The following is an 11,887-nucleotide window of genomic DNA, read 5'->3' on the forward strand; positions in this document are numbered from 1 at the left end:
TCTGAAAATGATTATGAAAAGATCTCACTGCTAGAACTGCCCAAATCAGCATTTTGCTGCAGGGTGACTGCACTGCATATTCATCCTACAGACAAACATCTCATGCTTCTCATTCATTGGATTCCATTTTTTAGCTAGTATGCTGACTTGTAATCAAGAAAGTATGAAAGTCTCAAAGTCACATCTAATTAAAAAAATAAATGTCATACCATGTCAACCATTACCCATGTTCCTACTGGTATTTTGTGGTAGTAAGAATAACTGTAAAATATGCTTCAGACTTCAACAGTCCATGGACATAACGATCATAATATTGCCTGTTAATACAAACACATTTGATATTGAAAACTGATGGTTCTTTTGTAAATTTTAGGCCTCACCAGGAGATAATTCAACTCGGACTCCTATTCAAACCAGTCTGTACATCCAAGCTGTTATCTATGACCACATCACCCGAAGAAAGACTTGAACTGAAGAAATAAACTTTGTCTTTACTTATTAAATAAACACATGAATCTAAGGAGTGTGCCTTGTCCATTGTATATAATGTCAGGGGTTATCCGCCCTATCCATAAATTTTATTATACTTAGTATATTACTTATTTCCAGCATATCTTCCTACACAGCACACAAGGGAAGTTCTTCTTGAGTGAACACTGGATTGAGAAATAACAATCTTTTGAAATCTCTAAGACATTGTAAACATGACCACTATTCTGAGTAAATGAAAGGGTAAATTAAAGCATTATCTTACTCTGAGCAATTCGTCATATTAATTCCAAATGGCAACTTTACAGCTGGTGGGAGCATTCCATATGTTATAGTTATACTTTGTTGTTTTTCAGTATAACCCTCACAATGTTTAATATTTGAAAATATTAGAGATGATCAAATCAATTCTAAACTACTCAAATTCATTACTAATGTTCCCAAAATTTCTACTTCCAAATAAAGCGAAAGTTTTAGAAATTTAATTAGGATTAATCATGTAAAACAGGGCCCACCATTTTGCTTATCAAATTCAGGAAACTAGTGAGGGAAACAGGGCAGGGAAGATGAAGATGGAGGATCACATGACTCTGGGTGGGGTCTGGCTGGCGGGATTGCCAGTCAGCCTCACAGTCAGTGAGGAGGGACAATATTGACTTGTCTATTAGGCTCTATGTAAGGTCCCAAGCCGAGGTGCCATTCTGGGATCAGCCACTGATGTGATACGACATTTCACAGACACATCAATTAGACATACAATACAGCAAGCTTAGGGTTTTAAGGGACAGTTTTAGGGATTGGGAAGATGTATTTAGTTAGGTAGATCTAATTATTTGGTAGAAAGACACGTTTTAGCCCAGGGATAAGAGTGGGTTAGTTTTTTTCCAGAAACCTGTTGCAAAGCTTCTACACTTAATCACTGTGCAATAATTGTATTTTACTGCATCAATACTAGGATTTATTTTGGTCTGAACGGTTCTGCAATTGCATCATTTTTCCCCCCAGAAATCTGGTGCAAAGCTGCTACAGTTAGTGTACAAAAAGCATGTTTTACAGTATAATTGGCAGCGTATATTTTGTCTGCAGATATTTTACAAATCCTTCATTTTCCCTAAAAACTGTTGCAAATCTTACAGTATTGGATGCACTGGCCCATGAGATGCACCTAGGTTTTAGGGAAAAGAAGGACAATAAGAAAAAAATATTACAGTACAGATTATTCACCGCTTCTTGGTCCTCCGGTACTAATGAACACTTCCATAATGGAAGCGCTCATTTGTATTAATCCCATAAGACGCAGGGACATTTCACCCCACTTTTGGGGGAAAAAATGCGTCTTATGGGGCGAAATATACTGTATATACTCATTGCTAATATAGTCATAAGAGTAGGGTGGAAATCTGCATGTTTGCTGGTTTCATGGATTCCTGCTTAAAATTAGTGATGGACGAACATTAGCCGGGACGGCTCAAATGTTCGCGAGCCGTGTGTTCGCAGCGGGCCCCATAGACTTGAATGGCAGGCAAACCTGAAAAACCTTCAGGTCATATTTGCAGCCACCAAATAATTACTACACGTGCACAAATAGTCCCACAATATGGACAGTGACATACCAGATGTATTATTTGAATTTGCGATCTCCATTCATTATTTTTTTCAATACGAAATATCGGCAATGTAATTTTCGTGTATGCGCATGTGCAAAATAGGTGCTGCCTACTACAGCAACTGGTTTCCACCAGACCAAAGTTGGGTGCGATCAGAAAAGATGGTTGACAACAATTTTCGCAACGTTGAGGAAGAACTTGTCACTGTAAGTAATTTGACATTAAAGCAGTGTATTTGATTACATTTCACATGCATGTTAGAACGATCGATGTATATGCAGATTGAGTGTTTTAAAAAAAGTGCCATTGTGAAAATCCGTAATGATGCGATTTTTTTTTTTCGTGGTACACACAACTATATATTTTATAAGGTCTCATGAGATATTAGTGATTGGTGCACTAAGTATTGTTGTGAGAACTTGCCAGTACAGGCCCCAAAAATTTGCCAATAGGCATTCACCTGACAGCACACAACTTTGTAGGATTCTGTGGCTGGAGGGACATTAGGCGATCACAGGATAAAAATGTAACTGTCGGCCAGTACAGGCCCCAAAAATTAGGCTTTTGACGGACATAAAAGGCCTTTTATGCCGCTGTATTTACCTAAGACAGGGACCATGATTTGTTCTGGGTGGTGGCGGATATTTGTGGGTCATGAGGAAATTCAATCAAACGTGGTGGACTTGTCACGTGTTGAATTCCTCCAAGATCCATTCCTCATTCATTTTTAGAAATGTGAGGTATTCCACACTGTCGTGAACTAGGCGAGTGCGCTTTTCAGTCATGATCCCCCCCTGCTGCACTGAACGTCCTTTTGGACCAGTAGAAATTATTGGTTCCAATAGTGTTTGTCACTCTGTGTAGATGCGGTAACGCAGCAAAACCGCAAACAAATGCTGCACTACCCAAATGACCTATATAGAAAGTATATTATTGGTATATAACACCCCTGCTTCAATAAATTTATTTGGCGGGGGCAACAGGTATATCACACCAGTAGAAATTAGTTATTCCAATAGTGTTTGTACCTCTATCTAGCTGCAGTATCGCAGCAGAACCGCACACAACTGCTGCACAATACAATTGCACAATAATATACTTTCTATGTTAGAAAGTATATTATAAGTATATTACACCCCTCAGTAAGTCACACCTATACCAGTCCTTAAAGGGACTTTTGTGGCCCTATTAGCTAGCGTTTGGTGTCCCTAACAGCCTGTCCCTGCTCCACACAGCAATCTCTCCCTACACTGGCAAAACACTGAATGTAAAATGGTGGCCAGATCAGGTTTATTTATACGGTAAGGAGTATGTCCATTTGCTGAGACGTCTCAATTGGCTGCCCTGTACCACCTGATGGAAGTGTCATGGGTCAAAGTTCTTCACAATGTAAAAGAATATCGCCATATATTCGCATGTTCGGCGAATCGCGAACGCTCAAAGTTCACCGCGAAACCGCAAGGCCATCTCTACTTAAAATACTGTAACATCATGTTAGGATGCCAGCTCATAAAGTATGAAGGGGTCTTACTGCCATGAAACTTACTATTCAAGTTGAGAAAGCATAGAAGCAGTGTAGGCACCTAGACATTAAACAGATGATCACATACATAATTAAAGCCTGAGTGAGTACTTTCATCTCTGCACTGGTACTACAGAGCTTGTTAGCCAGGAAATAATTTCCCAAATCACTTTGTACCACCATAGTATATTAAGAGAACTATTTATCAAATCCCATTGGAGGCAAATGTATTGAAGAAAAACAACAATTATGGAATACATCAGGTTTTATTACCCACCAATCCATTCCAAGTACTTACTGTATATACAGTTGTGAGAACAACAAAAGTGCACCCTCTTTGAATTCTATGCTTTTACATATCAGGACGTAATAAAAACACATCTGGTCCTTAGAAGGGCTTAAAGTAGGTAACGACAACCTTAGTTGAACAAAATGTGATAAATTACAGTGTCATTATTTATTTATCTAAAACTATGCCAAGTACGTAGCAGCTAGGTGCTGCTAATTAAAAACCTTTGATTAATTGATTATAACCAAATGGGACCATCTCTATAAAAGCAGACGTTTGGGCAGTTTGCTGGTCTGGAGCTTTCAGATGTGCATTAACACAATGCCTAGGAGAGAAGGTATCAGCAATGATCTTAGAGAAGAACATTTTGCTGCTCTTTCAATCTGGGAAGGCTTATAAGTAGGCAGAGGCGGCTCTAGACTTTGTGTGGTCTTAGGCAAAACTCGAACATGAGGCCCCCACGAACACAAGATATGCAAGTGATAAAGATTAACCCTGGCTGTACTGTATGTGACATCACTGTGCATATTAACCCTGTACTGTGACTAAAAGTACAGGGTTAACATGCACTGTGAGTGACATCACAGTACAGGGTATACACAGTGATGTCACAGTCAGGGTTAAGCAGTTGCATGCTTGCAGCACATAGTACAGGGCAGGGATGTGCACAGACAGGGCAGGTGCTTAAGTAAAAAAAAAAAGGCCACTTTTCATAATTTCATTAAATGACTGCCCACATACATGATGTCACATGGAGGGACACTTCCAGATTGTTTTGCATTGGCGGACAGAAAATAAAATGTGCTTATAGAACAGACTACACAGTGTAGCGGTATACTGTATATTGTGTGGCACAGTGTAGGCTATATGTGTATAACATAAACATATTTCACATGAAAACTTACAATTACTTGGCTTGGTCCTTGGATATCTCGGACACCACTTCAAGACTTTGGCCAGGGGCTCGGCGGAGCTGATGTGTTTTATCCTAATGAGAAAGATTTCATAATAAGGATTTGAAGAAGGGGCAGAGGGATAGCAGAGCAGGGAGAAGCTGGTGATGCTACAAGGGGGTCATACCATGGGGGAGTAATAAAGCCCCCCATAATGCCCCCCCAGTAGTAATAATTCTCCTTATAATAGACAGTGCAAAAAATACCTCCTTGTAATGCCCCCAGTTGAGCTAATGTTCCCATAGTGTCCCCCATAATGTGCCAGTATAAAATACCCTTGTATAGTGCCCCCAGTAAATGCCTCCATAGTGCTCCTCTCCCCCTTCCTCCTACTGCCCCCATAATGTAACAGTATAAAATGCCCCTATATAGTGCCCCAGCAAATGTCCTCAATGTCCCCTAGAATTTGCAAGCATAAAATACCCCTTCTTAGTGCCCCCCGGAGATGACCCCATAGTACTCCTCTCCCCCCTTCCCCATAGTACTCACCATAATGTGTCCCTGTATAAAATGCCACTTTACAGAGCCCTCCATATAACATACCCCTTCTTTGTGGCCTCAGTAGATGCCCCTATAGTGCTCACCAATAATGTGCTGGCAAGAAGTGCCACCTAATAATGTGCCAGTAAAAAGTGCCCCCAATGATGCCCCCTGGCCTTAATATCACATTGCTCCCCCTCCATCCATGTCACATTTCTCCCCCTCCATGTCACATCACCCCCTCCTTTTTACATCACCCCCTTCGTGTCACATTTCCCCCCCCCCCCCCTCCATGGCAGCACTCCCCCCAATAGCACATTTCTCCCCCTCCATGGGCCTGGCTGTAGCACATCTTACCCACTTCCAAATGGCACATTTCTCCCTCTCCATTGGCCTGGCAGCAGCACATCTTCCCCCCCACCCTCCACGGTACATTTCTACCCCGACCCACATTGGCACAGAGACTGGTACCAATAAGTTATTATCATCATGACTAACTGCTAACAGCCTGTCGCTGGCAGCTGCATGCCCTAAGGTTCACAGTAGCTAGGCAGTAGCCAGCAGGCAACGGGTGGGGGGGGGTGGCACAGCAGCCAGCAGGCAACAGGTTTGGGGGGAGGGCACAGCAGCCAGCCGGCAACAGGCTGCCTGCCTGCTGCGCTGTTTTTGACTGCTGGCTGGTGAGAGCCCCAGCAGCCACTGCTCTCTTAAAGAGGCAGAGAGGGGCTTAGAGCGTCCGTGTGCCCCGCTGCAGCTCTTAGTCTACTTAGGCCACCCGCCGGCCACGGAAGCCAATAATTGTACTTGCGGCGATGTCAGGTGTCAGGTGGGAGCCAGAGCGAGGCTCCCACCAGCGCGAGCTTAGGCGGTGGCCTAAGTCGCCTAATGGAAGAGCTGCCTCTGTAAGTAGGGATGAGCGGACCCGTGGATGTTTAGGTTCGCCGTTTTCGGCTGTACTTCAGGTCAAAGTTCGGGTTCGGGATCCGAACTCGAACCCCATTGAAGTCAATAAGGACCAGAACTTTGGTGCACTAAAATGGCTGTAAAATAGTCATAGTAATGGCTAGAGGGCTGCAAAGGGAAGCAAAATGGGGGTAAGAACAGGACAATTGCCCTACAAACAAATTTGGATAGAGAAATTATGTAAAATAACATAGAATAGAAGAAAATGTAAAGTTAATAATCTTGAACTAGGAGGCAGAGGTCAAAGTGGAGTAGGGGGTTGAGGAGGCGGTACACCTGGCTGTGTAGTTGGAAGCAGTGGTGGAGGAGGAGGAGATAGCCATGACACGTTCGGACAATACACTGGCTGCAGGGCAGGCCAGCACCTCCAAGGCATAAAGGGCAAGCTTAGGCCATGTGCGCAATTTGGAGACCCAGAAGTAGAATGTAGGCGTATGCACATGTACTGTTCCACCATGTTGCTGAAATGCTGCCTCCTGCTAAGATGTTCCGTTTCAGCTGGTGGTGCTGGTTGTTGAGGCATGCTGACAAAGCTTTTCCACATTTCGGCCATGCTAACCCTCCCTTCTGAGGTGCTGGTGGTGCCCCAGCTGCATTGGCGACTTCCTCCTCCTCTGCCTTCGCATTGTGCTTCAACTGAGCTTCCGCTGTCAGGAGGGAATTCCATTAGCAGCGGGTCTACCTGCGTGCGCTTGTACTCACACATCTGATCACTCTCCAGTGACGGAATTAAGGACTGCACGTTGTCCTTGTAGCGGGGATCCAGCAGGGTGGCCATCCAGTAATCAGCACTGGTTAGAATGTTAGCAACTTGGTGGTCGTTGCTCAGGCACTGCAGCATGTAGTCGCTCATGTGTGCCAGGCTGCCCGGAAGCAACGACAAGTTGTCCACTGTGGAAGGTGTATCGTCTGTGTCCTCTGTATCCCCCCTAGCCACGCTTCAGTGATGCCCATGAGCTGCTTTGGGTGCCACCCTGGTGTGAACACGGTTCCTCATCATCCTCCTTCACCTCATCCTCCAGAACTGTGTCCTGGCTGGACAGTTGTGTACCTGCCCTCTGTTGGTGCAGGAACCCACCCTCCAAGCCATTTGTAAATTGCTGGCCTGATAACTGTGGAAATTATACCTCTTTCTCCTCTTCTTCCTCCTGTGCCACATCTTCTTCCATCATCGCCCAAAGCATTTTTCAAGGAGACGTAGAAGTGGGATAGTAACACTGAGGACTGCTTCATCGGCACTGGCCATGTTTGTGGCGCCAGGCAATTGATGTGCATCAAACCGGCTAGGCCCAGAGCTGATACAAGATTTTGCTCGTTCTTGCACACCACTAGGCCGGGCTTGAGGCTCAGTGGCACCAACCACTCGTCGGTCTGTTGTGCCATACCCATCCACAGCTCCTGCGCGGCGTGGGGTTTTTCGCCCAAACAGATGAGTTTCAAAACAGCCTGCTGTCATTTCCACCTGGTTGTACTGAAGTTGGTGGTGCAGGTGAGGAGGCAGTAGAGGAGGAAGCGGAGGAGGAGGAGGAGTCAACAGGAGGCAACGAGAAATGTCCTGCAATCCTCGGTAGCAGAAGAGCATGCGCCAAACTGCTATCTGCCTCAGGCCCAGCCTCCACTGCATTTACCCAGTGTGCAGTTAGGGAGATATAATGTCCCTACCCGTGCTTACTGGTCCACGTATATGTGGTTATGTGGACCTTGCCACAGATGGCGTTGCACAGTGCACACCTGATTTTGTCCACCACTTGGTTGTGCAGGGCAAGGATGGCTTGCCTGGAAAATTAGTGGTGGCTGGGAGCCACCACCATCAGGTTTTTAAAAGTCTCCGTCTCCACCAGACTGAATGAGAGAATTTCAAAGGCCAGGCATTTTGAAATGCTGGCATTCAGGGACAGGAATTGCAGGTGGGTGGGGGTGGGGGGTACTTCCTCTTTCTCTCCAGTGTTTGGGGGATGGACAGCTGAACGCTTCCATGAGACAGTGTGGAGATGCTTGTTGACAGTGACGATGGAGGTGGTGGTGTTGCTTCCACATCCTCTGTTGGCAGGTGCCACTGTCACTCCAAAGGGGGAGGAAGAGGCCGAGACCTCAGCAGAAGGAGCCTGAGATATTTCGTGGTTTTTGAGGTGTGTATTCCACTGCAGCTCGTGCTTTGCATTTAGATGCCTGGTCATGCAGTTGGTGCTCAGGTTTAGAACATTTATGCCTCGCTTCAGGCTCCAATTGCACAGCGTGCAAACCACTCACGTCTTGTCATCAGCACATTGTCTGAAGAACTGCCATGCTAGGGAACTCGTAGCTGGCTTTGGTGTGCTCAATCCCTGGGTGCTGTGGGCAATAGCAGGCATACTGGCTAGGGGATGGCCACTCTGCTTTTGCATCCTGCTCCCTCTTTTGCTGTGCGACTGGCGCTGTGTGACCAGCACCTCTTTCTCCGAACTGCACACTGGCATGACCTTGATTCCATGTGGGCTCTAGAACCTCATTATCTTACACATCATCTTCCACCCACTCTTCACCCCTGCCCTCCTTGCTGGTCTGCACACTGCAGAAAGCCGCAGCTGTGTTTCATCATCATCAGAGACGCTCTGCGGTGGTCCTCCCATGTCCACATCCTGAAACATAAGTGGTTGGGCATCAGTGCACTCAATCTCTTCCACTTCTGGGGCAGGGCTAGGTGGATGGCCCAGCAGAGTCATCAAAAAGCATAAGATACTGCTGCATGACTTGGGGCTCAGACTGCTTGGCTGATTTGCAAGGGGGTGAGGTGAAAGACAGATGCCCATAGGCTGCAGGTGCCAACTCTGCGCTTCCAGCTGGGGACCAGGTGGGAGACAATGTGAAGGAACTGGAGGCACTCTCAGCCACTCAATCTTCTACCGCCTCTACTTGTTCTGGCCTCACCATTCGTACACCGGTATTCAGGCCTACACAATAACACTGAACGTTCTGTCGCCTACGTGCACCTGAGGAAGGTGTTTCATTTGGTTGTGTAGCTGGCAAAGATCGACCAGGTCCTCTCCCTACAACAGGAGCTCCACCAACACCAGCTTCACCATGACCAGGGCCACGTCCCTTATTTGATGCTCTCCTCATTCTTTGAGGTCACCCACTGAACTAACAGACAGATTAACTATAATAATTTTCCTGTCACTTATGCAGTGCAGGTGTATCTCACACCAAAAATGGGTATATGCACCCACCAAACTAACAGACAGATTAACTATATTAATTTCCCTGTCACTTATGCAGTGCAGGTGTACCTCACACAAAAATGGGTATATGCACCCACCAAACTAACAGACAGATTAACTATATTAATTTCCCTGTCACTTATGCAGTGCAGGTGTATCTCACACCAAAAATGGGTATATGTCACCCACCGATCAAACAGACAGATTAACTATATTCATTTCCCTGTCACGGATGCAGTGCAGGTGTACCTCACACAAAAATGGGTATATGTCACCCACCAAACTAACAGACGGATTAACTATATTAATTTCCCTGTCACGGATGCAGTGCAGGTGTCAGTGGCGTACACAAAATCCATGGGGCCCCGGTGCGAAACTGATCCATGGGGCCCCCTCCCTGTCGCGCCCCCCCCCCCCCCCAAACCTGCCGCAAGAATTTACTTGGGCCCCCTGGATTGGGATTAATAATGCTCCGTGCCTCTCTGTGACCTTTTTACTACAAAATCACAGTGAGACAAAGTTGTCACTGTGATTTTGTAGCAAATAGATCACAGAGAGGCAAAGAGCATTATCAATCATGTTAATGCTCCGTGTCTCGGCTGTCCGGGACGGGGCTTGGCGGTCTTTCACGCAGCAGATTACCCTCACAGCATCCGCTCATGTGAAAGAGCCCTAAGCCCAATGCATGGCTGCACTCACCCAGTCCTAACTAATAAAATCTGGTCCTACCTCATCCAGGGTGTCGCTGGCATCGGCGTGATGTCCACTGGTTCCAGAACAAGGTCCCTGTGGTGATAGAGGAAAAAAGAATAATCACATAAGGAAGGGATGGTGACTGCCCCTGTCAAATCACCAGCAGGGGGCGCTGTGCTGGCCTGTAACACTGAGCCATGCCAATGTATAGCATACATTTCCCCTAAGTGCTACTACACAGTACTAATGCCCACCTTGTGGCCCCTCACAGTAATTAAGCCCACCTTGTGGTCCCTTCAAAATAGTTATGTCCTCCTTGTGGCCCCTCACAGTAGTTATGGCCAGATATGTGCCCCTTCACAGTAGTTATGTCCAGATATGTCCCCCCTCACAGTAGTTATGTCCAGATATGTCCCCCCTCACAGTAGTTATGTCCAGATATGTGTCCCGCTTACAGTAGTTATGTCCAGATATTTGCCCCCTCACAGTAGTAATGTCCAGATATGTGCCCCCCTTACAGTAGTTATGGCCAGATATGTGTCCCCCTCACAGTAGTTATGTCCAGATATGTGTCCCCCTCACAGTAGTTATGTCCAGATATGTGCCCCCTCACAGTAGTAGTTATGGCCAGATATGTGCCCCCTCACAGTAGTAGTTATGGCCAGATATGTGGCCCTTCACAGTAGTTATGTCCAGATATGTCCCCCCTCACAGTAGTTATGTCCAGATATGTCCCCCCTCACAGTAGTTATGTCCAGATATGTGTCCCGCTTACAGTAGTTATGTCCAGATATTTGCCCCCTCACAGTAGTAGTTATGGCCAGATATGTGTCCCCCTCACAGTAGTTATGGCCAGATATGTGTCCCCTCACTGTAGTTATGGCCAGATATGTGTCCCCCTCACAGTAGTTATGGCCAGATATGTGTCCCCTCACTGTAGTTATGGCCAGATATGTGTCCCTCTCACAGTAGTTATGGCCAGATATGTGTCCCCTCACTGTAGTTATGGCCAGATATGTGTCCCTCTCACAGTTACAGGGGGCAAAATGGAAACTATATATAGTGGAGGCAAAAAATTGAATATATACACAGGGGACAAATGGAATATATACAGAGGGGGCAAAATGGATAAATAAATATATATATATTTATTTATTCATTTTGCACCCTCTGTATATATTCCATTTGTCCCCTGTGTATGTATTCCATTTTTTATAAAAATTTTGCATTTTGACATATTTAATTACATTTGCCCCCGGGGTCGGGCCCCTATGAAGGATTTGCTGCGATTCCCACTGTGCCAGATGCTCCCTGTGTTATAAAAAAAAAAAAAAAAACAACTTACCTACTCTGAACCTGCTCTGCTCTGCTCCGCTCCCGCCGTCTTGTTCATAATCCCGTCTTCTGGCGTGCGTCGGCTGCGTCATCCCGTCAAGCAGCGTGATCCCGCGAGACCTGGTGCGAGGGTCACGAGCGAGGCACTGGCAGCAGCCCTGGATGGAGGAGGGGCCGCCGTGTAAGTTCTGCATCACCGGCCAGGCACAGAGGCTGGGGCCCGACCGGCCATATACTAATAAAACTTTTAAAATCTGCGGGCCCCAACTGCCTTCTTGGGTACAGTACTACTGCAGGGGCCAGGGGTCCATAGGCGGCCGGGCCCCCTGGAGTGCCGGGCCCGGTCGCAACTGCGACCC

General features: G+C 46.2%; 1 protein-coding gene across 1 annotated transcript in view; it reads left to right on the forward strand.

Annotated features, from left to right (window-relative positions):
- Positions 1–504, forward strand: part of CFAP299 (cilia and flagella associated protein 299) — a 521,421-nt gene extending 520,917 nt beyond the window's left edge. Inside the window, exon 6 of the mRNA XM_044279374.1 lies at positions 374–504. Coding sequence (XP_044135309.1) covers positions 374–469 — 96 coding nt within the window. The 3' untranslated portion in view covers positions 470–504. The remainder of the gene's footprint in view (positions 1–373) is intronic.
- The last annotated feature ends 11,383 nt before the right edge of the window (positions 505–11,887 follow it).

This window comes from Bufo gargarizans, chromosome 1 (assembly GCF_014858855.1).
Source record: "Bufo gargarizans isolate SCDJY-AF-19 chromosome 1, ASM1485885v1, whole genome shotgun sequence".
NCBI lineage: Eukaryota > Metazoa > Chordata > Amphibia > Anura > Bufonidae > Bufo > Bufo gargarizans.